General features: G+C 43.8%; 1 protein-coding gene across 1 annotated transcript; it reads right to left on the bottom strand.

Annotated features, from left to right (window-relative positions):
- Positions 1-353: 353 nt before the first annotated feature.
- LOC126517722 (mitochondrial ribosome-associated GTPase 1) lies at positions 354-27,698 on the bottom strand. The gene is made up of 10 exons (XM_050167513.3): positions 27,500-27,698; positions 26,364-26,428; positions 22,929-23,120; positions 17,226-17,282; positions 12,919-13,012; positions 11,004-11,065; positions 8,717-8,813; positions 5,798-5,879; positions 3,951-4,057; positions 354-985 (listed from the first exon to the last, which is right to left on the bottom strand). Exons 1-10 carry the CDS (start codon positions 27,609-27,611, stop codon positions 843-845), a joined length of 1,011 nt encoding a protein of 336 aa, XP_050023470.1. The 5' UTR covers positions 27,612-27,698; the 3' UTR covers positions 354-842.
- Positions 27,699-27,731: the final 33 nt, after the last annotated feature.

Here is a 27,731-nt window from a genome sequence, read left to right as displayed (position 1 = left end):
CTCTCTCGTTTGAACACCCGCAAGGGTTGAATCTTGGCTGAGTTGGTGACAATGCATTTTGATGGTGTTCACAGCGCACACATACTAAAGAAAAACGGAAGGCAGAGTTAAAGAGTGCCAACTCCCAACTCGATTTATTTTTATGGAGGACTGAATACTCTGTACATGTAGCAAGTGTTGTTTTCTTTCCGCCAATGTATATAGTTAGTCCTTCATGAAAATAAAACTAGTTAGAAGCCAGCACTCTTTTCACTCTGCCTGTCCTTTTTCCTTCAGCATATGTGCACTGTAAACAGCATCAAAATGTGAATACCCCATTTAAAGACACATACAGAAACAAAGGACACCCCAGCGTCTGGTACCATCTATATTTGAAACGTTCATGGTGATCGTCTTCGTGAAAAACTTCAGCACGCAGTCTGGCTTCTCGGAGCTGCTTGCTTGCCTGACACCCGCCAGATAGCACTTCACTAGGGAGATGACACGCAGCCCCAGTCACGTTTGGGTTGAGCACAAGCATTCTTCCAAGATTGCAGCGGCAAAGTTGACAAACAGTTGCACACTTCTAACGGCATCCTACTAAGCATAAGCCGTCACGAGCACAGTGACGCGCTCCTCACTCTTAGAGTGCTATCTTCATCAAAAGCACAGCTAGCATATCTTTTCTCATGCTACCAGTAGCAACAGACAGTGCAGATAAACATCATCTCTGCAATCTGGAGCGCAGTTCTTGTGTCCCCTGTACCGGCTTGAAGGGGCTGTGGGTCCTGTGATACACTGCGGTGCACACGAGAAAGAACTTGCGATGCACGGTGGCCTCGAGTTCACGCCTAGCTAGGCTGCTACACTGCGCTCGGCTGCTTTGCAGCATGCCAGCTGCTATTCCCTAAATCCGGCAGGAATGTGATCCTGCCCAGAAGGCCCCGCCGAAAGCCCTGGATGAAGTTGACTGCCGCGGTTTCCAGGTTGGGACGCAGGCTCCAGCCTGAAATGAGAAGCGACTTGGCTTAGTCAGTTCATCCACTCGACCTGCAGAGCCACGTACTGCCCCAGCTACCACTGCCCTGTTATCATTATCGCTGTCTGAGCATGACACGAGCATCTGTTCAAAAGTCCAGGTAAACCCTCCAAAATGCCAAGTAGAATTCACAATGAAAAGAACGACAACTCGGTCACTAAAAGCACCATAGTCACACCCAAGGTCATGACAAGATGCAATACCACAAATTTATTTAAATGTGGCTGCTGATTCGTTAATCCCTGCGACCTATTTCATTCTACTGCTGTGTGTCACTTGAACACATAGCGTTGATAGAGACAAGTGACAGACAGCATGTGTGTTGGTAGTACGGTCGACTTCCGTTAATTTGACCCAGACGGGTCTGACGAAGTTGACTGAATTATCCAGCGGGTCGAACTAAGCAAGACAAAGAAAAAATATGCCAGAACACACCAACGATTCATTAGGCACTATTTGCCTGAGTCTAATGAACCCCCTGAATTAAATGCGCACCCATTTTCTGTGAGTTCAAAGTAGAAAAACTAAAGACTGGTCAAGTTAAAAGTCGAGTTCAATGGTGAAGGCCAATTTCAGGATTGAAGTAACGAATGTTTGGGCCCAGAGAAATGGATGTGCACTGGGCAAGACCTTTGGTTGGGATCGAAGTAATCGAAAAATTGAATTAACACTATTCTACTGCACTTTTCTACATCCTCACTTGGTGCTGTTTTTAGCGTGAGGCTATACATGACTGCTGCTTTCAATGCATGAGAGAGCCACCATGAATGAACTTAACCTCACGCTTCACTCAGAACACAAATTCACTAGTACTTTTCTGGTTGTCAGTGGCTGTCCTTTTCACTAGTGAGTCCCTCGCACACCAAACACTCATCAATACAGGTAAAAGTGAAAGTTTGTTTCCTTTCATGAGAGGGATATCAAATGAAACTTGTTACATCAATGAGACTTTAAAGGGCAACTCCGGCATTCTTTTAACCATGTTAGAATATCGTCATTTTCAAATGGCATTGTCAGTCCTGTCAGCAGTAGGGTGGCTCAGTTTGCTTAGAAAACTCATCAATAATTTTAAATAACAAGTAAACGAGGTACCAAAATCGAAACAAGGCAGCTGACATGCCCCGACATCAGTGCATTGTGCTGCAGCAAGATGACATGAATCACATCTGTCAAAACTATGATCGTCAGCCGTCATCTCATAGAAAAAGTAGCCAGCTTCGTCGTTTCTGGTCGAGTTGGCGGTGTGGGATCCAACATCACAAACACAGGGTGGCTAGCAAAAAAGTTGCACATTCGTGGGCGTGAGTTGGGAAGGCACAACGAATCTTTAAAACTCTTTTTCAAGGGAACTAAGTGATTTGCAGTGATATCGTTTGGCATAGATAACCAGAGTGCAGAAGAGAACATACATTCAAAATTTCATTAAGGCCAGTGGACATTGAAAAATTGCCAAAGTTGCCCTTTAATGCACTTATCTCAAAGTAATGTGCTCACATATACACATGTGTACATGTACTCTCACACACAGAAACACGCACACTTGCATGCACGCACACTGCGACTTGGACATTGTTTGGAAATATTTCTGCTACAAGTTCTCAGCATGACATGATGCAGAGCCATAAAAATAAAGTTGACTCCTGTTAATTTGACCTCAGTTAATTTGACTTCTTGCTTAATTCGAATGTACTGCAAGGACTAGGCAAAGAAGCCATGCAGTGCTACAAAAGAAAGCTTGCTTAGTTTGAATTCAAAAGCATGCCACTTCTTTTAATTTAACCCCTGGCACCCCCTCGTGCATGCAGAGGTTACTAAAGCTTGATAACTACGGTATTGCAGTAAAACACATTGTGGGCCTAGTTGGTGCATAGCTTTCAAAAAATGAAGCGCCAACGGTAACGGCACACAAAGAAGGAACAAAAGACAGGACAAGGCACTTCCTGTCTTTTGTTCCTTTTTTGTGTGCCATTACCGTTGGCGCTTCATTTTTTTAATAACTATGGGCTTGGAAATACTATTCGAAACTTTCGAATGATTAATCTAATAGTGTCCTATTCGGTTATTCAAATAGAATAGTCACTATTTGTAAATGCAAATATTTTTCTAATACTTTTTGAATATTTCAGGATGTCAAATGTGCCGAATTAAACATAAAATTGCAGCAAAAGTGCGGTAAATTTTCATCCCCGCGGGCATATTATAGACATAAAACATGAGAACTTGTGTAGTGGATCAGGCTATATGTCACTTAGGTACCCACATTCTGCAGGCTATGCGGCGGCCATTTGCTTTCTCTGAAGAGTCCCGCGCTTTCGAATAAACTTCTTGTTTGCTACTAATGCTTCATTTGTGCTTTTAATAAACAATGCTTCATAACATACTATGTAATGACTAGGTTACGAACATCGTTTCCTATTACGACATCATTCGTCAGCGCTTCTTTTGGCCTTCTGTTTGCCCCGTCATAATATTAATTGTGATAACAGCTGTTCATTATTCGAAAACTATTTGAAAACTATTTGATTCGATTTGCTTCTGGCACTATTTGATTCGTATTCGATTCAGTCCCAAATATCACTATTCACAGACCCTTATTGATAACACAAGCAAGTCAGCCTGTCGTGAAGAAGAGAAGCTATCTTGTGTAAGCGTTTAGTGGCCGACGCTTTTCTCGCCTGTGAAGCCATCTGTTCTCGCTTGTGTCGTGTTGTGTCACAATTTAGCGACCGCATATTCAGCAGTCATCTTCATCCATTTTTAAGGCTGTATGTAAATGTGTTGGCACTCTTCATGGCATGCTGGTTGAGTCGCGCTTCAAGGGTAACAAACAAAAAAAGCAACACTATTAAGGCTACTTCAAGCAATAAAAAAAAATTTGAGTTAATGGGAGTTCATTGCATCACAACGTGACATTTCATTTTTCGTCGCATACCTTCATAAGTGCGAACCTTGTTGACAACACGCATGTTGATCGCTGTCTTGAGAAGGACTAGTCTGATGTCATCGCACGGCCCATCCAGCCCCAAGTAGTCGACGTAACTGCAGCAATGCGAGACAGACCGAGCGAGATAACGTCAATGATGGGCACCACAAGCAAGAGCGTGCACTCAATTTAGTCCGAATCCTCATAACCAACCTGCTCAAGGTCCACTGCAGGATGATACAGACTTTAGCACCCATTTGTACCCCCACCAGTGCAAGCAGTAGATGTGGGAGTATTATAGTTCCACATATATGTTAGCTGACCGCCCCCATTCTATGTCCACAAATTTTCTAATCTTATTTCATCACTCGATTTAATCCTCTGCTGCCCCCAATTGCACTTCCCTTCCCTTGAGACTGCGTTCTGTTAACCTGCCCCCACGGATTACATTACCCACTCAACTCCACTTCTTCACGTTCATCTCAATCAGAATACCAGCTGCCTATCACATCGCTTGTTGTACAGTCCTTTGTTTGAATGAACATGTAAAAAGTTGATATTTAGATCAGTTTTCAAAGTGACACTTCTTTGTGCTCTCTAGCCTTCAGAGCGTTGCCTACTACGTATGAAAGAACGCATACAGTGGAAACCCATTAATACGTTCCTCGCTGTTGCATTTTGCTGGCTGCTATGCCGCATTTTCGCGGTTTCAATTTAAATACCATTGACTCCCATGCAACTATGTTTCCATTTGATATGTTGCCATTCTGTAATGTTCCCACATGTTACGTAATTTCGTGGTGCGGAGACAAATTCACTCTAGCACATTGCTATCAGACAATAAATGTATACTCGTGGTTAGGCCTGTGATTCCGCCTGCGACCCCGGCTTAAAATGACGGTATTATGCGATCATCAGTCCTGACAAGCATGTCTCGAGATAATTGTGGTTTCTGCGGCTTTCCTGAAGTCAGCTTCGCCGCAATACAGTTATGTAATGCGGTGAAGCATACCACCGTGAAAAGGGACCATTGTCACGGAACATAGTACATGTTTCTTAATTGTACATGAACGCATGCGCCATCTCTGTTCACAGTACGAGCGCTGAGACGTCTAATAACTGCACTGGGAGCCAGCTAAACTTGTTTGTGATTTTACTATGGTGATTTGGGGCCTTCCTCACTATTACGTTTTCCCGGCTGTTACGTTTTTTCCCAGCGGTCCCTTGAAAAACGTATCAATGAGGTTCTACTGTAATTGATGTGACTTGTCACCACGATCGCGTTGCTGTAATGGTAACCGTATTCATAGCTCAAAGCCAGTCAGGGAAACAGCTTCTGCAGTTCGCAGTGGCACCTGGGTTCTGCTCCGGTAGGCCTTTAAACAGTCAAGCGGCATGCATTCAACTGCAAAAGTTTATGGAATGCAGGCTCTGAGAAAACATGGAATTTCCTAGCAGTTTGTGACAGTAGCCAGTAAAACCATACTATGTTGTAAAACTATGTTGTTCGCATACGCTGGCACTGGTTGGAAATCCAAACACAGGGCTGTGTTTCAAGGCAACGAAAATATTCAGCTTTTTCTTAGATCCCGTGGTCTACAACCTTTTGCAGCTGACTGCATGTTTAGACGTTCTAAGTGCGCTGCAAGATAGGCAAAATGGCACTCATTGCACTGTTGACACGAAGCATATAGTTTTGGGCTTTAGAAATGGATCTTTTCAACATGACTTTCTGTCTGCAAGCACTGTTAACGCGCACCTCACGATCCATGAAGTCCAACAAAACGCTTAAACAGTCTGTGCACAGTCCCGGTAAAGAAAGCACTTAGCAACAAGTCTATGACCCTGCGACCCACCTGTAATTGTGCTGCTGGTTGAGGAAGAAGAGCAGGTAGTCAGCCATTAGGACGTAGCCAACCACGTGGTCCAGCATGCAGCCTGCATTCACATGCACAAAGGTCTACACTGCTTCACATGTCTGGAGCCATCAGCTACAACATTCACACGCTCAAATCACTGCTTCTTCTTGAGTAATGTCACATTTCACATTATTTCATGTTGTATTTCTTAAATCAATGCAAAAGAGAAATGCAAACCATATTTAGGCTGATAGAATATATACACTAGAACGTCATTATGAGGAAGCTGCGCCCAAGATGGAAATACTTCCATTATATCTGATATATATTACAAGCATATATTCGTTATATGCTGGTATAACTGAGGAACATCTGAGATTTACTTAAAGGTGTCTGATAATTCATTATATCCATGTTCGTTATATCAAGGTTTGACTTCCTGTTCATTTCTTCGGCAGAAAAGGGCTTGATAATTGGTGAAGGAAATGAAGATGAAACTTTTCTTTGACTTGCCATAGCGGCACAGTGGATTCTGATTGGAACAGAATGCAAAAAAACATATGTGCCATGCTTTGGGTGCACGTTAAACAAACCCAGGTGGCAAAATTAATCTGGAGCCCTCCACTACAGTGTGCCTCATAAATTACTGTGCACTTTTAAGATACTTAAACCCTGCAAGTTAATTGAATTTGGTTTAATTTCAAGTTTCATGCTCAAATTGCAATGTCGGTGACCTCAGTGTGACATTGCAGATTTGACAATACCTTTCTCTATTTCAGCCGTTTTCATGTTTGAAAGCTGTCCAAAATGTTACAAACTGAGACTATACTAACACTTTAATGCTGTGTGATTTTCTATAAGCGAAACTTGCTAAGTTTAGTCTTTGGCTCTGGAAACCAATGTAGTTCATCTTTGACAGTAAAAGTTTAGCTACACCAGAGCAGACACTGTTAAAATCAGTGGTGACAATGCAAGTTATTGCTGGAACTCCAAGGTATTGTTGCCACTTGCCTTCCATTTTTGCAGCTTTTTCGGCTCATTAAGCCTTCTATATATACATTTTTTAATTTATCTACTGTATACTGCTAGCCTGAATTCCAGTCTTTAAGCAGGAGTGGGTTACACTTTCGGTACAAATGCACTTGAACAACAAAAGAGCACACATACAAACAAACGGAACTGGAGAAATCCAATTGGTGTGTCAAGTACGGCACTGAATGCAATATTATAATTTCATGAGGGAAATATTCCATATACCTAGTACCAACACGCGTGGTGATGCTCTAGACAAGGCGTTGCTCAACACTTGGCAACGTGGAGAAAAAAGAAAAAAAAAGTACTTGTTTATTAAAAGCATTAGACATGTCAACGCGATGCACCGTATTGAGAAAACATAACTTAAAAAGCATAAAATAAAGAAAAGCAAGCGATAAGTGCGACGCTTTCGTGGCACATTGCTAGATTATTGGTGATAAGATGCTATCATTTCATGTTTTGAAGCGCGGCAGTGAAAGTGGAAACAGAAGAGCACTCGATCACTTCTCTGGGTAAATGGTTCCAATCACGGATGGTACGCAGGAAAAAAGAATTCATGTAAGCGTTGGTTCTACATGAAGTTTCACTGACTTTCTTTGAGTGGAAAGGACGAGTGGGATGCTGCATAAGAGGTTTCAAGTACGTACTTTTGTTGATTCCAAGCTTGTCATGGCATATCACGTAGAATGTTTTTAGCCTTTTGCGACTGCGTCTTGTTTGTAGAGATTCTAGGTTTGCAGAAATTAAAAGAGCAGATGGTGACGTTTTACTCATGATAAGAGCGGCCGTCTTTTTTTTTTCGGCAATGCAGAAGCGTGACTTACCTGTACAGCTCTATATATTTAACTTTTCGGTGTCTCTTTAATGCAATTAATGCCACCGCTACCACTATTGTCATTGCCATTTTTGTCATCACCAAACTTGATCTGGTTGATTTAGCTTGACACATCCAAGAAAATAATTTGCAGGTTCAGGTTATAACCCTTTGATTAAAAAACCAATAGGCAAATATATTTTGTATGTTTGTTTGTTGATGTCAGTGGCCCGTTGTCTTTAATGTGGTGCAGTGAATATGAATAATTTGTGAGCAAAGAGCAATAAATGCAAAACACAAGATAGGACGCAAGTGTGCATCACGATTTAATGAATTTCCATAGCAAATGATGTTAGTAATGTGCCAAAAGGCAGGCACAATGCAAACTGGGCTAATAAAGGTTACACTCAGATTCCCTGTCATTATCACCCATTTATTACATTTCTTAATCAACATTTTAATTGCAAATTCAGAGTTTAAGCCAGTGAATGAAGATATGTCTGCCTGGACTAGACTAGGTATATCTGCCAAGACTATCAAGATTTTTCTCGAGACAAGCCATTCACGCTATTACGTCGCATCGCTTCCAACACTGCTGCAGCGTCAGCATCGGACTGAACTTTCTTAGGGCTTGACGCAGCATTCCACACAGCGTCAGCACAGCGTTCGAACCAATCAGAGCTGCTTTAATGCCCTATTCACCTTCCTCCTTCTCCCTCCAACCGATTGTCAGCAGACCAACGCCTCCTCCACTCGGGTGACAAAGCTTCCTCACAAAGCATGTGTTTGCCCTCCTCTCCACAATTTCGAGGTGGCAGAGGGTCCTTTCCGGCATACCCATTTTGGCAAAGCACTACTACCCCTCCCACAGAATGCCTCTGCATTAAAACCAGGTGCTGCCAAAGAAAGGCAGACACGACCGAATAAGGTGCTGCAGCTACTGTCGATGCATGCCCAGCGCAGCGGGAGGTTAGTTTGGGCACGGCCAGTCAGCCACTGGGCCGTTATTGCATCACCTTTCCGTCTCATTTTGCATCCTACTCGAACGATAATGAGACGCTACGTACCGCACAGTGCCAATTGCAGCGCCGTATGGGGGTCGTTTGTGGCAGGACTCAGGATGCCGGGCGTATCCAGCAAGTACATCAATGGGTCCTCGCTGATCTGCATGCACGTTTCTTGGTTTGATTTGTTGGTCAACAAATACAGTCATGTGAGCAGGCAAGAGGCCGCACTAAACACACGGAGAATGCTACTGCGTAAAGCATTCAGGTATGAATTGGCCTAGTTATTGTTCTACATTAACCACTTCTGCGACATTTTTTTTTTTCTTAAAGAGAAACAAAAACACTAAGATTTTCTCAATTTTCGAATAGGCCTCATTGAAGGCTCTTGCCTTGAGAGACTGCACAGGCTATTTTGGTTCTTGTCTTTTCAACCTGCTCACTTCAACCTGGTGATGCAAAGCATTAAGGGCAACATGGCCCTTATGACTATTCGTTGAATTATCCTTACAATTTACCTATACATTTGACCATAGCAAACTCTTTGGAAGATTGCCCTGAAATAATTTACTTCTGCTAAGTAAAAGAGAAGACTAGCTCATGATCTCCTCACCTTATGTATCACTGCTTCAAATATGCAGTGTAATCAATTACCTTTTACAGTTGAAAAGCAAAGAAAAACCAAGTAAATTATTCAACCGACCATAGTGGTTGGATCTTTAGTGGTGGCTGCATAGAGATAAAATTCAACTTGAGACATGAAGGAAACGGCTCAAGAAAACAGGAAAAAAGGCGAGAACCGAAAAAAAAGGAAAATGAGAATCAGTATCACTACATCACAGTGAAGTCGTCTATTTGTCCAGCACATGACACTGTACTTATACTGGTGATATCGTGCGTCCTATTTTATTTTACAGCAAAGCTGTGAAGACGAATTTCGCAGCCATTTCTTGTGCAGCAGCATGCTCAATATCATTCAGCCATGCAACCTGCATCAGAGTCCCAAATTGTCATTTTGAAACGTAATTACCAATGATCATAAAATAAAAGTTACCTTGTGTAGACCTCACCCAAATAGCCCACACTTTCTCTGAGAAGTTTTTCTGGCCAGTGATTCATAATTTTTGTTTCTCGCGTCGTGTTTCACCGACTCCACATTGGAGGTCAGCTAGGCATTTGCATGGCTGCAGTGGTAAAGATCTGTGCATGAATGTCAGTTTTTTATTAATCATATTTTAACTACTCGATAGGTAAGCATGTTCCTTGTTTGTTAAACACAAAGATGTATCACTGACACAAATTTCTTTCTCTTTTCCAACACGAAAAGCTTCTAAGATTTCACGTTTGTACCTGGTCTTGCCGTTCCATAAAATGGTCACACGACCGAACAATGGCGCACTTTTTTTGCACTTATTGCAGCCGCAGTAATGAACCACCAAACTGCTTGCCTGGTCCCCGCTTAAGGACAGGGAAGGGAAGGGCAAGACCACATTTTAGGGAAGGGCAAGACCAGACACGAACGCGAAATCTTAGAAGCTTTTCACATTAGAAATAAGAAAGAAATTTGTGTCAGTGATACGTCATTGTGTTAAACAAACAAGGAATGTGCCTACCTATCGAGTAGTTAAGATATGATTAATAAAAAACTGACATTCATGCACAGGTCTTGGGAGGAGTAGAAGTTGCGCATGCATCGGCTGTTTTCACATGGTAATGTATCTTCGAGGTGTTATCTGTGCACATGTCTTGGGAGGAGTTGAAGATGTGCATGCGTTGGAGGTTATGTGCGGCAATGTAAATTTGAATAAAGTACCGTTGAAAGTCCAGCGTCCGTCCATGTCTAACGCCTTTTCCGTGTGTGCGTGTCCTTTGCGTTTTGCTGGTACCCCCTTTTTCAAGTTCACCATGCACCAACTGGCCCAAGAGCTTGCGCTGATATTAAGCTAGATTTGTAGATTACACTTCTGGTATAGCAAATGGGTTATTGTCAGCATCATGCAGGGCCTGGCAAGCTAGGAAGGACACAAGAACAGAAAATGAGTGTGGTTACTTTTTGGTCATTTCATGGCCGCTTTTTGAGAGCAGCACGTGGCAGCTACATTCAGCAATGCAAACTTCAGTGACCGTTAACATAACAAGCCATTGGAGGTGGATGGGACAAGCAAAACATCTGCAGGTACACGAACTTCACCTCGGCACCATCGCTTTGTTTCATTGTTGCTGGGTCGCACTAATAAAACAAGTAGCAGAAACAATGCAACTCTGGAGGTGCCTGTTCCTACAGTGAGGCACTGAGTTGCACAATGTATCATAAAACACCCTCTGTACAGCAGAGTAAAGGCATGCCTACCTTGATGCGTTGCAATACACTCATTGTGACACCAGCCGTGGCACCGACACGTGTGGCCTTACCTGCGAGAAAGAGTGTCAGTGAGTGAGCCACCGCCGCTGCTGTTTCCACTTACACTGTGAATGGTTATTAATTGGGCAGCAATTGACAACAGAGCCTTTTCCTAATTGGCAAGTGCGCTTTTCTGCACTGCACACTTGCCAACTAATCACGGCACCGGTCATCGTGCAAACGAAGACGAAGTGCTAGCTGCGCATGCTAGTCTTTGTCTCTTGCACATGCTTTCATCAGGAGAGCCACGTCTACATTTCCTGTATCATAATGCAAGCAAACTGCACTTGTACATGCTGTTTACAAAAATGACTAAACCGCTATTAGTTGGGCCAAGTGCCTTGCAGAAGAGCTAGCTTTACAATTATGAAATGGGTCGATGGTCACTGACCACTTGCTGCTGCCAATCAGGATGATGATGATGATGATGATGATGAATAAAATTGTGCACGGCTAATTGGGAGACCACATGCCCATCTTGCCACTTATTCCTTATTATTCCAACTTACGATGCTTATTCCTCATCAATGTAGCCTCACATGGCTGGTTCTTCAAAGCTGACGGTAGGGCATTAAGAAGATGCAGTCGGCTGCAAAGGAGTAGGAGTCAGGCATTCCACAACAAATGTGAATTTCTGCTCTGTTAAAGCAAAGAATTCCTGTTTTAATAGGTCACTGTGTAGGTCGAAAACCTACTACAGAATAAAACTTTCAAACCTAGGGTATGTGCCCAGGCTTTGTGGGAATTCAGATTGCTTGTGAAATCGATGTTCCACAAAATGATGTGGGAGAATGCACGTGCACCACTACTGACTTTCAGAAGTAAAAAAAAATACCATAGTAGAACTTGTGGTAAAGTGTTGGTGCTCCCTGATTGGAGCTATCGTAATTGTGAGTAGCCAGATTTCTCTATATTGGGAAAGCTGAACACTCACGAATATGGGAAGGCTATGAGCGTCGTCACAGTCTGTAATGCAGACACAACAGAGGTTCACAGGGAGACGGAGACATTAAAGGATTGACACTGGGCAGACAAAGGAAGCCCGAGCCTATGTTTCAACAGGGGTACCAACAGGGGGACCTGTTAGAACGGGACTTGCGCTGATGGGGATAAGCTTCCCTATCAAATTGTCGCCTGGCCAAATGTTTCCCAGTCGAAAGTCGCATTGATTCACTGCGCAAGTCATGTGAGATCCCGCTGATATTTCCCAACTCTCTTTCATCTCCAAAAAGCGACAAGCACAGAGGCCTCCAGCGCCGCTTCTGATTTCCCGCGCACGGTTAGCCAGCCACATTCCTACTTCAGAAGACGCAGTGGCTGCCCATGCCCCAGCGAGCATATCAGAAACCTCTGTTTATCCAGCATATTCTCTTTGTGGTATCCTTGAGTGATGTTGACTAAGGCTAGGTGGCCTACGTGAAGTACTAGTTGCAAATTGAAAAAATGCTTTCCGGGTGTACATGTGTTTGTTGTCGATTGTTTCTGTAAGCATGGGCCTAACTGCAGTTGTCGAGCAAGCATGCTGCAACTGCTGTGCCCAGAGTGCCGAGGCGTAGAGACGTTGGCACACTCGCATCCCTACACACTCGACAATTAGTAGTGTTGTCAGGCAAGTTAAGGCTGAATGGGGACACCAAAATCAGCAGTGCCTTGCCAATTACTGTGTCCTTGACACTGTCTGCTTTGCTCTGCTTTCCCAGTCACCATCACTGACCAGTATCACCAATTAGCAGCCAGTAAGTGCAAACATGATGCCAAATCAACAAAACCTTGCTCACTTCTCATATCATATCTTCCCATATCTCCAAATCCACCCCCACCCCCCCACCCCCCACAATAGAAGCTGCCAACAAACACGACTCACCAGACCTGCCCAGGTGCATTTTGCGGAGGGCATTGATGAGAGACGACTTGCCCACGTTGGGGATGCCAATCACCATAATGTTGTAGTCGTACACCTGCATGCAGTGAGTGTGGGCCTGTGTCAGTTAACAAGGTGACAAGCTAATCTGCAATATAATGTGAAAGCACTTTTTCTGAGCAGCACCGAACCGTTTAAGCCGGTCGACAACCGAGGGCAGAGCAGGTGCAATACAAGCATCACTAACTGGCACCTAGCTACATTGTGGTCATACGCTACAGCCAACACCCGTTAATTTAAGTTAGTGTCGCCGTATGAGCCGAAAAGTTCAAGTTAACCAAAAGAGCTTGCCTGTACTGAGCAGCTTCAAGTGCACTGATACCGTGGCAAACCAGCCAATATTTTCAAACTCATTTAACTTAACTGTAACTCTGAATTATTATCTGTATTTTAATTATAGTAAGTATCGTTAGACACAACCATAAATCACTTAGGGAACATTCATGCACTTTGGTAAAAGAGATGGAAGATTCTGGGGGCAAAAAAAGAACTTAATCTACCACGATGACAAGTAAATAAAAGCTGCAATTATAATTACAGTTGAGTGTTGGGCTTATCAAGTTACACGCAAGAATGATCAATCAAATGCTGCATCACTTAGATGTTCTTCAACTCAGTTGTGTGTGCTGCTCTCATAAACCGCAACACTAGTTAACAGTGGAACCTCGTTCATATGCCTGGGGGAAAAGAATGCGAGAGAAAGATGCACTAACCGGGATAACGTACGGTCCAAACTCACTAAAAAATTTGGCAGACTCGGCTGTAGTTGGCATCTATGCAATGCAAAGTGTTGCGCGAATCGTTGCGACGCGAGACACTGTCGCACGCCAAACTGGCAGGGCCCGAGCGACCAGAGACACGTGTTCCTGTATTGTTTTTGCGGCTTCGGCAAACTTATGTTTGCGCTGCTCAAATTCGGCCTGTGCCAGCAGCCTCCTCGGGCGGAGAACTTTGGCGTGAAGTTTTGACATGCTCGATTAGCGCGAATTGTTGTGGCACGGGGCACCAACAGGCATCGAGCTGATTAGGCCCCAGCAGCCTGTGACATGCATTGTCATTTTTTCATTGCACAGTGTTTTAAGACGGCAATGGGAAACTGAAACGAAATCGAGCTGGCAGGCCATAGTGGAATACCGTGTCACCAGAGCGAAACATGGCGCTCACTTCACACAGCAGGGAAAAGCGGCACATTTGGATTATCAGCAAATAAAAGCATGCAGTACAGTTCCAATGGCAACATGCCATGCATGCTGTAACATCAATAGGTGAAGAAGCTTATTGCAATAAGGTTGGCAGCGATAGCTGTGAATGCGGCATGTGATGACCGAGAAGAGACTTGCTGGTATCAGAAAAGGAAACTGAGTATGGTATGGTATGGTGAAACTTTAAAGAAGTCCTGCAGATCGTGAGTCTTCACGAAGCGGGCCGCTCCCACGTGGGAACCGGAAGGCCGAGCCTTTCGGCCGCATCGTGGGCCTGCTGGACAGCCCAGAGTTGGTCAGCCAGAAGAGGGCTGCGGAGAACCGCCTCCCATCTGGCCGAGCTGTTAGCGATGATAGAGCGTGACCGGGCACACCGCCAGAGCATATGGCCTAATGTGGCTATATCTCCACAATCGTGGCAGGTAGCGTTGGTGTAAGTATTCGGATATATTTTATGTAAGAGCGACGGATTCGGATAGGTATTCGTTTGTAGTAGACGGAGTGTTAATGCTTGAGCTCTATTGAGGCGCGGATGAGGAACAAAGTAGGTTCTACGGCTGAGATAGTAGTGTCTAGTAATCTCGTTGTAAGTGGAGGGCGTGTCCCTGTTCTCTGGGGAGTCGGCTTCCGATTGGTCGAGGCTAGCGCGGTGGGCAAGTTCACGCGCAGCCCCGTGAGCCGACTCGTTGAGGTTGGGAGGAGCACCCTTTATGTGACCCTGATGTGCCGGAAACCAATAAATGAAGTGGTGCGTGATTGCCTTGCCCCCAATAAGTCTGAGGGCCTGTTTGGAAACGGTGCCTTTTTCAAATGCTCTGACTGCAGATATTGAATCACTATAGATGACATCCGGTGAGCTATCCAGCAGGGCTAGTGCAATAGCCATTTGTTCAGCTATTTTGGAGTCCCTCATCCGAACCGAGGCAGCATTGGTGATTCCTTGCCGACCATCAACAGTGACAATGGTGAACGCCCGACGTCCCTTACAAGAAGCGGCATCCACAAAGCTGACCTGTCGCTGATCACTGTGTATTTGCCTAAGGAGGTTGGCCGCCCTTGCCCTCCTTCTGCCGCGATTATGATCGGGGTGCATGTTCCTAGGTATTGGCGCGACCGTGATGTTCTCACGAATCGACGGAGGAACGTCAGAGAACTCCTCCGCTACTCTATCGGGGTGATATCCGAGTTCCTGCAAGATGGATCTCCCTGCCTTCGTTGTTGTGAGGCGAGTGAGCTGTGCGCGCTCCTGGGCCTCTGCAATCTCCTCAAGAGTATTATGAATGCCAAGCTGCATTAAGCGCTCTGTACAAGTGTATACGGGTAACCCGAGAACCCGCTTGGTAATCTTCCTAAGCTGTACATTCAATTTATCCCGCTCTGCCCGTTTTCACCGATGCATGGCTGCCACGTATCTAAAGTGGCACAGAACGAAGGCATGCATTAGTCGAATGAGGTTATCCTCCTTGAAAGTCCATGATGCCGATTTGATACCCTCCGAACTAAACGAACAGCACTTTCAGTTTTAGCAATTAGCTTGTGTATAGTCTTGCCATTTGTACCCCCTGACTCAATGATCATGCCCAAGACCTTGGAAACTGAGTGCGCACTGGCATTTTCACCCATAGAGTTTCTCACTACATTACCTAGAGGGAAATCTGGCGGTGCTGCACTGTGGTATGCATGGGAATGCCGGTATATTGTGACTTCGGATTGGCATCGTTCTCGTAGAGACAGGACACCTTGAAGACACAGTTGGCAAGTACTGTTCCGTCTGTCACACTGATTCATTTTCTACTAAAACAGCACGTGAAAAGCTGTTTTAGCTTTATTATTACGCGAAAACATGTTTTGTTTAACTATGAGAACTTGTTATTGTGTGTACGACTACATGTTACGTAAAAAGTATCAGCGGGCCGCTAAAATTGGAGGACAGACGACGAGGTTCGCGCTCGCTTTGAAACAGTTGGTCGTCTGTTTTTGCTTTTCTTCGCTTGGTCTTGCATTGTGGGTGAGTAAATATTGTAATATGCGTGAATGGAAACATTTTATGAAGATTTTACTTTGAAAACGCGTTATTTGCCTAGCCATATCCACATTTTAGACGAAGCCTCTTACAACACCAGCCAACACGAGCCTCGCAGACACATATCCCGTCATTCCCATGACGGCACGGTGCCCCCTTAAGAAACTCCCATAGACGGTGGCGCCAGATTACCCTCTAGGTGTTATAGTGAGAAACTCTATGCTTTCACCTGACATGGGTGCGCACATACTGCGGGGAAGCTGCTGGGGCGGGTGGCGACTGTTTTCGACCATGTGCACCTCAAGCCTTTTCTTGTTTAGATGGGATCTAGCAGGCAGAAAAGGTATCATAACATCGCAGTTTGGCAATGCACTGAATGTTAGTGCTAAAAGATGGTGTTTCCCGAGAACGTATGAGCCGGTAAAAATGAAGCGTAACTGTGTTGGGTCATTTTTTGTGTTCCCAATGGCGAATGTTGGTGCCAGAACATTGAACAAAACGGCATTGCATCAAAGTTTCTACTGTATACGCTACAATGGCAAAGGAGTGATTTGTACAGCACGGTGCAATGGGATGAACTGACTTTATCAAAAAGGAGGCTTTGCTGACAGCAAAAGCTTTCCTGCCTATAGAACATCTGTTCCTGTAACCCATTTGGTACAAACGCCTCTCATTATTATGTGTAATAAAGTGGGGAAACCCAAACATACAAATTTTAAGACTCACAAAGTTTTCAGTGATGCATTATTGTATCCAGCTGAATTTGTGACTCTGTGCTGGCTCGTAAACTTAAAATCCTTGTATGCCTGCAGTTTACAGTTCATATGTTCACTGCAGGTTTACCATTACATTATACAGCTGCTTTGTCTGGCTGACAGCAGCAGTATGCACATACGCTTTCTTCACAACTGCAACAGCATTTTATGTAATCAACTTTCTGTTGCACTCATGTTTTGAAGGCAACAAGCCGTATCTGAAGGCAGTTTTCTGAGGAAAAGTTGAATGCGGCCTGCTACAATCCTCACCTCTTGTCGGTTGTAGCGCTCCGACTGTTGAATCAGGTCTGCAACCAAAGGCACAATCTGCATGGAATATTTTGATTCATTCAGTCGGGCTGTCTTCGTGAAAAGTCAAAATTGATTGAGTCGAGACGGTTTCATAAGTGTGATACACACATGAACTGTTCATTGAGTCAGGATGTTCTCATTAGTGAGATACTCATGTGAACACTTACTGAGTCTGTTTTCGTGAGAGACACACACATCTGAACATATAATGAGGAACTTGAATCTGCTGGGGCTATCGTATGCTACCACTAATCATGAGGTCTGTAGTTTACAAGTAGTTTTACAAAGTTGCGACATCTGTTTTTTGGTGAAGTGTTAGGAATTTGTAAACCCAGTGTTTCAATTGGTCTTAAGTTTATCGATTTTCAGCATTCGTTACAAAAAAATGCATGCACTAAATAAGAACTGGGCTTTCAAATGTTGGCAGAATTTAATTTTCTTTCATTAATGCAGCAGATGTCATTCGAATCAGTTCGGCGGTTGTCTAGTGACAGTATTTCTGTGTTTCATATGTAAATAAATAGGGAAGTCAAATTATGCCCTGAGCTAAAGCTTGCTCACAATCATAAATGCAGAACCCTAAGCATACACTATAAAAACATTGATGAGACCACATGCACAAGATCCTTAGCACAAATCACCAAATATATGACACGCAAAACATGTATGGTATACAAACTAGAAAATAACAAATAAAAAACAACAAAAGAACAAGCCAAAATTTTTGCAAATTACTTAACGAATTTCACATAAGGTGGACACAAGTATATGCTATGGAGTACTTCTGTTAATGTACATATTTGCAACAACATGAATGTAGTATTTGCAATGACATACAATAGTTCCAGAGTTGTTCAAAGTTAACATTCTACAATCTAATAGCACTTACATTCTGAATTCATCATCATCAGCCTAGTTACGCCCATTGCAGGGCAAAGGCCTCTCCCATACTTCTCCAACTACCCCGGTCATGTACTAATTGTGGCCATGTTGTCCCTGCAAACGTCTTAATGTCATCCGCCCACCTAACTTTCTGCCGCCCCCTACTACGCTTCCCTTCCCTTGGAATCCAGTCCGTAACCCTTAATGACCATAGGTTATCTTCCCTCCTCATTACATGTCCGGCCCATGCCCATTTCTTTTTCTTGATTTCAACTAAGATGTCATTTAACCGCGTTTGTTGCCTTACCCAATCTGCTCTTTTCTTATCCCTTAACGTTACACCCATCATTCTTCTTTCCATAGCTCGTTGCGTCGTCCTCAATTTCAGCAGAATCCTTTTCGTAAGCCTCCAGGTTTCTGCCCCGTAGGTGAGTACTCGTAAGACACAGCTGTTATACACTTTCCTCTTGAGGGATAGTGGCAACCTGCTGTTCATGATTTGGGAATGCCTGCCAAACGCACCCCAGCCCATTCTTATTCTTCTGGTTATTTCAATCTCATGATCCGGATCCGTGGTCACTACCTGCCCTAAGTAGATGTATTCCCTTACCACTTCCAGTGCCTCACTACCTATTGTAAACTGCTGTTCCCTTCCGAGACTGTTAAACATTACTTTAGTTTTCTGCAGATTAATTTTTAGACCCACCCTTCGGCTTTGCCTCTCCAGGTCAGTCAGTATGCATTGCAATTGGTCTCCTGAGTTACTAAGCAAGGCAATATCATCAGCGAATCGCAAGTTGCTAAGGTATTCTTCACCAACTTTTATCCCCAATTCTTCCCACTCCAGGTCTCTGAATACCTCCTGTAAACATGCTGTGAATAGCATTGGAGATATCATATCTCCCTGTCTGACGCCTTTCTTTATTGGGATTTTGTTGCTTTCTTTGTGGAGGATTACGGTGGCTGTGGAACCGCTATAGATATCTTCCAGTATCTTTACATATGGCTCATCTACACCCTGATTCCGTAGTGCCTTCATGACTGCTGAGGTTTCGACTGAATCAAATGCTTTTTCGTAATCAATGAAGGCTATATATAAGGTTGGTTATATTCCGCACATTTCTCTATCACCTGATTGATAGTGTGAATATGGTCTATTGTTGAGTAGCCTTTATGGAATCCTGCCTGGTCCTTTGGTTGACAGAAATCTAAGGTATTCCTGATTCTATTTGTGATTACCTTAGTAAATACATTGTAGGCAACGGACAGTAAGCTGATCGGTCTATAATTTTTCAAGTCTTTGGTGTCCCCTTTCTTATGGATTAGGATTATGTTAGCATTTTTCCAAGATTCCGGTACGCTCGAATTCATGAGGCATTGCGTATACAGGGTGGCCAGTTTCTCTAGAACAATCTGCCCACCATCCTTCAACAAATCTGCTGTTACCTGATCCTCCCCAGCTGCCTTCCCCCTTTGCATAGCTCCCAAGGCTTTCTTTACTTCTTCCGGTGTTACCTGTGGGATTTCGAATTCCTCTAGACTATTCTCTCTTCCATTATCGTCGTGGGTGCCACTGGTACTGTATAAATCTCTATAGAACTCCTCAGCCGCTTGAACTATCTCATCCATATTAGTAATGATAATGCCGGCTTTGTCTCTTAATGCATACATCTGATTCTTGCCCATTCCTAGTTTCTTCTTCACTGTTTTTAGGCTTCCTCCATTCCTGAGAGCATGTTCAATTCTATCCTTATTATAGTTCCTTATGTCCGCTGTCTTACGCTTGTTGATTAACTTAGAAAGTTCTGCCAGTTCTATTCTAGCTGTAGGATTAGAGGCTTAAAGGCTGAATTACCTGATGCGTAAATATAATCCAACTCTCTCTTTACTTTTCAAATTGAAAAGAGACACGTAGCAGGCCCAAGACCTTAATTATTTTATTTCTGCTCAGCTCAGTACTGAAGAGAGTGAGAGAGTGTTCGTTTAGTTTTAACCACCTGCTAGTTATGCCACATTTTAGGCATGGGAAGCGATCATTAGCACTGTCCAGACAAGCGAATGTGAGGTTTACTTAATTGTTCTTGTTGCCTACTACCGCCTCTCCTCCTTCTGATATTTTGATAAGCATAGAAAGGTGAGAAAGATAATTCATGGTCAGTTCTGCACTGTGTTCATGTTCCGCGCTGTCTCGTGCACAAAATTTTTTATGAAAGAACACTATGCCTAAATTACTCTTACAAATTCAATAACATCTCCAACCAAAAAAGGGGGCAACTTCCCCATGCACTGCATACATTTACAGCCTCTGCACCAAGACAAAGAGGTAAAGAAAAAGGCAGCTCACAGCAATAATAGCCTTCTTTCTTCAGCATTGACACAGTCCCCCGTACTGCACGCAACCCTTTCACCACCTCCAACGTTACTGTTCATCAACCATACCAGGAAAACAAACTTATCAGCCTAAGCGAAAGTCCCTGCCTCCACTAGAGTGTACTTCCATTAATTCAACTCCAGTTAATTCAGTTCCAACTGAAGGTCCCGGCCGGTGTCCATGCATTTCCGTGGGACCAAAATTTCTTATTTCAACCTAGAAATTAGCCTTCACCAGATAATTCGAACTTGGCTGGTCACTACGCATGCACCTGACACCAATGGCGACTGCAGTGGAGACTCCAAAAGTGGCAGCATTGGCAGTGCTTAAGGTACAGTGAAGGTGTTGAACAGACGTCATCTCCCATCCAAAACACCTATTTGTGGCCTGGCATAGCAAGATTCTCAAGTGGTCATGGTAGCTCAGAACGTCTGATTACGGTGACGAGGAAAATTAGCAGAAAACCAGCAATGCAAGACCAACTAGCCCAAAATTTTATTCTTCTGATTACGGTAGTTACTCGATACTAATGCGTGCTATTTTACCAGGAAAATTGGGCCGCAAATTGCCTGCACAGTTTAATCGGATATAAAACACACAGCGTTTGCAAAGTTTGTGTACTTTGCTGCATTACGCAATTGTATTGCGGCGAAGCTAACTCTAGAAACCAGCCATTGTGCAACACGTCATACCCTTGCCAATTTTTCTGTCTAAGACATTGGTTACACATTAGATTTCTAGTTTATTTAGGAGCCTTAAAGTCATTTCTACATTAGTTCTCTACTTTGGACGCACAGAACGCGGGTGCGTTTGACTCAGGGGCGTGTAAGGATCTGGGAAAATGCTGCCAAATGATCGAACTTTCGATTGCAATTTTGCTCGGTCTGAATCCAATCATGATCTGTGCATCGCAATCAGGCCTCTCGATCACGATCATAGCCTGATGACCAAGTATTTCTGAGAGTTGCAGATCATGAGCATAATATCCGTAAGCACAATGGCAAACGATACAATATTTTTTTGAAAAAGAAAGGCTTTATATCACAATTTTATACAAGTCTGATAAGTGCTTTGAACCCACTAATGACAAGTGGTGTGCTTGTGCTGACCAAAACTGGATGCATAATGTTGGACTTTGTACAAGGGATCATTGTAGATTGTGGTCAAGAAATTAAATCTGGATTGGGCCCAATCATGGCAAAACATGATTGTGTGACACTGGCATTATTTTTTTTAATTTCATCGTTATAGGTCATTTACTAGAAAAGAAAATTCAGGACAAAATTGAACTTTTCTTAATTTTACACCAAAACCCTAAAGTCGATATGTCAGTGTGACGTAATGGGTTTGCAGCTCAGTAAATCAAACTTGCTGAGTTCATTCACTGGCTCGGTTAGAATACAATGTAGTAGTCCATCTTCAACTATGAAAAAAATTTCGAGCAGACATCGAGCTCGAGCAGACATCGTCAAAATCCAAGACGTCATGGCAAGCAGGAACACAGTTCCACATCAAGAAAAATTTGAACAATTTGTTCACCTATTGTCCTGGCAATGAAAAGTACATTTGTACAAAATAAAACAGTTAAATGTTATTTCAGCTAATGCTTAATTAAATTTGCACAGTAATTAATTATACAATATATGGCTGGTTGAACTATCCACAACTGAAAACTCACTCTGGCATATCAAAAATGCTATGTGTTGAATTTTCTGTGCTTAAATCAGAACTTTGAATTGTTTACTATTACTGTGCATAAAAACAGCAGTCAAGGCTTCTATCTTGGTGCACAATGACGAAGAAAAAAAAAGATAGAGAAAAGATGCCAGGGAGATGACAAACAATATAGTACACACAACTTAAAGAAGTAATTAAATACTATATTTAAGAACAGAGACATCATATATGACATCTATGCTTAACTGTTTATGTAGATGTCATATACATCTCTGCTTTACTGTTTACCTGCAGAATTTTGAGGCATCAAACTGAGTGTAGCATATACTGTATAGACTCATGCAAAGGCTTCACCCCCAACTTGGTAGCCCAAAATTTCGAGAAAAAAAAATTTCCAATGGGGAAAGAATCACGTTCTGTGCCACGATGCCGTGTGCATACTGCGTACTTCTGCGTGCCGCTACTACATGGCGAGAGAGCTGCGCATCAACCTCTGGTGCAATGGTACATCCGGGTTGTGCACAAGTCACCGGGTGCGCCCACATCGTTACGACCAAAAGGTTTGGTCCTGCGTACGGGCTGCACCTCGTCAAAATCGTGAAAAAGAAAGTGCAGCACACTCGCGCGAGTATACACGGTATGCAATATGTAGGGCATTACGGGGTTAACGTCCCTTTAAACGACTGCGAGAAAGGAGGCTTGCACAACGTCGGTCGCCGAAATTCACCAACCTTGTCAACCTTGCGAGACGGCTCCGTGCTACGGATGTGGAGGACGTTTCGCGTGCCCTGGTCACGCAGCTGCTGGGTGGCGGTAGCCTTGTAGGCGGGATCAGCGAGGTCGGCCTTGTTCAGGAGCAGCACGTGTGGCTTGATGGCCGCCAGCATGGACAGAAAGTGTGGGTTCCGGCCGCTTAGAGGAACCTGTGGTAGGCACAGGTAAAGGAAGATGTTGCAGTTTGGCCCACAACATGATAATGATGATCATGACAAAGCAAGGATGCAACAGCAGGGGCAACCTTAAGCACAGTAAGCCTCGCACTGTATCGTGCAGTGTTGATCTGAGTAAATGGCAAATCAGTTCTGCAGAAGCCCACAAAGTGTAGGAAGGTTCACGAAAGATTTCTTTTCCTGAGAAACCCATGTGGGATCTTCCTTTGTAGCTTTGTGCTACAGTCAGATGGATGACAATTTTTTCCTTTTGTTAACCTCGCTACACATTGCAGGACTATGCAGAACCGATTTGCCATATCCAGAGGCCCTGTGTTTGGAATTTTCAGTTAATTCGCTCTCGCTCTGCAATCTGTTGTCCTCTTCGTTAGAACAGATGGTTGAGTGACCGCCCCGAATTGCTGCTGGTCTCGGGTTCATCCAAATACCGCATCAGGACAAGCTTTTTCTTTAACTATGAAGCTTTCTTTCTCAGAAACCTATACTTTGTAGCTTCGTGCTGCAGCGGGGTGGATGATGATTTTCCTTTTCATGGTTTCAGCAAACATTTGGGGATGCATGCTAGCAATCGTCTTTTAAGAACAAACTTTGTTCACTAGCTGACAACTCTAGTCCAAGTTGTTTTTGTTTGTGAATGTGGCGATCCCTAATACTGAAGAAGTGGAGAGACAAGGCATTTTTTTTTTCTTCCTTCCTATCATGTCTTTCATTTCTTACCACTGGCTTAGGTTCTCCCACCTCGGAGCTGCTTCATAGATAAACTGCAGAGCATGGCATCGACCAATCATAACCTGTCAGCCAATCACAGCAGCTAGCGGCATCACCGTGCTCTCCAAGCACAATATTCTCCTCTGCTGTAGCATCAGTTGAGTGACCAAGTAAAACCTTCAGCTGACAGTCTGTGGGCCCACAAAATCGTGGGACACTGCAATTTTTTTTCTTTTATCGCAAAGCCCTTTGGTATTCCTGCTACAGTCACTGGCAATATCAGTGATCATCAAAACAGCAAGGAGGTCCATAATAGCTATCACTGAAAAAAAGTAATCGTGATGTAGCAGCGCTAGAAATAGACACAGAAGGGACACGGCCCATGTCCTTTTCTTTAACCTCTATATCAAGGAACATTCCAACTATGCGACCCCCGCAGTATTAAGGACGTTCCACGCCTGCCACCATGGCCACAAGTACTACTGACTAACAATCCCAGGGCCAATCTCATACACATACAGAGACACCCAAGAAAATGGGTAGGAAGATGGCTGCTGCAGTAGCTGAAATGGTAAAGCGCTGCAGGAGTAATGCAGCAGATGTGGGTCCAGCTCAAACCTGTAGCAAGATATATTTTTACCTACTTTGAATTTCCCTTTAAATTATCATTTCCAACTCTCAATAAAAGATTACAATTAACTTCCCCTGAGCTCTTTGTGGCTTTGTTCATTGTCTGTCACTTCGTATGGTTGTGACTACAATATAAGTCTAGCCCCTCAGATCCTGTTACTCTTCATGCCTGACTCGCCCGATTCTCTATATTGGCACAATTTACTGTGCTCGCGAACAACTTAATTGCAATGTCATCTTCATCTACTTCAATATCACCTGCTGTAGCCTTTGAAATATGTGCATACATGCCAAATCAGACAGAAGTTCACAGCGAGATGAAGGCTTGCAGTGATTAACAGTGGTCAAACAAGAACTGTGTCTTTGGAGCCAATGTTTTGACAAAGAGGCTTGTCTTTGTCTTGGCAGCAACTGCATGAATACAAGTTCCCTCGTTGAAAAGCTGTTTCCAGCGACATTCCTTGCTTGACTGCTGTTGCTCACATCGTGGACAGTTTCCGCCACTCACAGAGTCTGCATGGCACTCAAAAACTTGTGCAAATTACCAAGGCTAAATGTTACATGATGGCTCAGTGGTTAATGTGTCTGGCTCCCAGCTGCAAATTGCCACAAGAAGCATGAGTGATCCTTAGTGGCACTGGAGGGTCAAGCTTTGTTTTTTTTTTTTTTTACCATGTGGTGAGAGTGAAGCTGAGGACAAGATGTTGGCCCAAGGGTGCCGACAACGTGATAGCAATGGCACAATGTGACAACAGTGTGACTATGATGCCATAGTGGAGGAATCTGAGAACTCCTTGCAACGTGCACCTGCCATCTGCAAACTTGCGAGACGAATTACAGGAACCACCATTATCAGCATGTAGGGCCACTGTTGCCAATCAAACACCTCCCAAGCCATTGCTGAACAGGTCATCGTCAGTCTCTTGCTGTATTACAGTCTGGCACACATTTAACAATCCCGGTTATAGTGAATGCTCGGTTATTACTTAATGAAGCTGGCATGACGGTCATAAACTTCATGCGAGCTATTGCAGCGCATCTCAGAACAGAAATGTCATGACTCCAAGATCCTTTAGAGTGAATGCGGTAGTATGGCTGTAGAAATGATAAAGGTAGCTTGGATAGAGGTTACCGCACATTGCATCAAAAACTGTTTTTTGCACGAGTGTAAGGAACTGTACAGCTCGGAAGCAATCATATCTGGCCTGTGGATTTATGACAGCACACCAGTGAAGCACAGTCAACTGCTGTTGACATCGGTCGGATTGATTTCATTGATACGGATGACGGAGTCGACGTCGCGGAGTCATGAACGAGTGAAGGCATTGCCCGTGAAGTGCAAAGCTTTGTCAGCGATGAATTGGATGGATAAATTGAGGAGACCGCAGAATCGATACTACCACATGTAAACACATCAACCACGGTTTAGCAGATCACGATGCTAAAACATTTCATCTGCAGCAAAGCTCTCACTGATGAGCGCTTGTCTGCTTTAAGCAATCTGGAAGCCATGATTAGCGGGTGGGCATTGAAGAAGCAAAGCAAGCTTACCAATTGCTTTGGAAAACAAATGTTCTGGCCATTTGTGTCGGCTTGTTCTTGGTTATCCGCTTATTAGGAATGCTCTGCTATAGCGAATGCACCCTGCTTGACCATATCATGTTTGTTATAAGTAGGTTTGACTGCATAAGGAATAATAGGAATCAAAACATGGATTTTAGAACATGCTGACAACACAAGCGCACATAAGGTGACAAAGCTTCATGAGGCTGGTTTTGATGACACTTGAGGGTCCCTTGAGCTGCACTTCACCATTATTTCTTTTTTACGAGCTGCAGACACGAGTATATTGTCAAGCAATGCTGAGCTCACTCGTACCCGAGCATCATGAAGTTCCAGGATACAATCCACCGACTTGAGCTTGCGCTGCATGTCTTTCATGCCTGCACATATTGGAGACATCGGTCAGTATGCATTATTACATGTAATCATGCATATGTGAACCTCGCGCACAATATGTGTGCGAGGTTCACACCTTGTACGTGTGGGTGCACAAAGCAGCTAGAATGCGATTTGTAAAACACATGCATACAATTCCAAAATCTCGCTACCATGTTTCAAAGCTACCCTGATTCCTCTGAAAAGTGTCACAAGGGAATAGATATTTTGCATGACCTGTCGCGCAGCTAGGCACGTGCAGACCTGCGCAATATATTGTTCGAAATTGCAAAAGCTGAAACTGTCTCCTGAAACAATCGACACGCAAATCCGGTAAACCTTCGGACTACCTGTCAACACGATGCAGAAAAAATGCAACACTGCGAACTTAAAAAATAAAAAAGCAGCTTTTTCTTTTCTTTTTAAGCGGGCAGCGGGAATTGTCACACCGCGTAACATCCTCCAAGGTACTCATTTTTCTGCAAATGGCCAAAAAAAGAAGAAAGTACGCGCGAGTTTCTTGTAAGCAGCTGCTGCTAACAAAGCAAGACATTTTTCTCCTTGTTGTAATGCGGAGTCTGAAACCGCCCAGGTGAAAATATTTCTACTGGTTTTCAAGTGGTACTAATGGTTTTCAAGTGGTGTGAAGTGGTCTGATGTGGAACATTATAATGATCGATCGAGATCGACCAGAACGAGAGACTGTCCATGGCATCGTATATCACTAGGCTTCTGCTCTACTGTATAACAAGCGTGAATGCCAACTCTTCAGAAAACGTTCCGGGACGGTCTAAAACTGCGCGCGATATTTTTTAGGAGTGTTCATTCGGTACAAAAAAAGAAAGCATGGGGTTTAACAAAACATCACTGGTTCCCCACTCCGCCTTCCTTTATGTAGTACGTCCTTCTAACTGCGCTCATGTGTGATTTTTCATTGCAGAACCAGGGCGGTTGTCTTCAGAGAGCCCATATTTAACTTCTGTGATCACGAAACTTTGACATCACAGCGCGCGCGCGATTGCACGATTTGCTCAGCGCGGCCGGATAACCTTCAGGTCAGCGGACCGCGTACCCACCTGTGTACATGTGCGTCGGAAACCATTTCGCTATGTTCTTCGGCGTCACATCGAACGCCTTGCGGAAAGTGGTCGTCACAGCTTGAAAGGACGAGCTGCTCATCTTGCTCATCGGCGAAAGCAGCGTGTAGCCATGTGTTGTGTAGCGAAGTAGCAGACCGCAATGTTTCGGATGCGGATGGCCGGAAATCGAACTCAACCTGGCTCTTTCAAAGAATGGAGGCGCTTGGCA

This window comes from Dermacentor andersoni, chromosome 11 (assembly GCF_023375885.2).
Source record: "Dermacentor andersoni chromosome 11, qqDerAnde1_hic_scaffold, whole genome shotgun sequence".
NCBI lineage: Eukaryota > Metazoa > Arthropoda > Arachnida > Ixodida > Ixodidae > Dermacentor > Dermacentor andersoni.
This window is presented reverse-complemented; position numbering and strand designations above follow the sequence as displayed.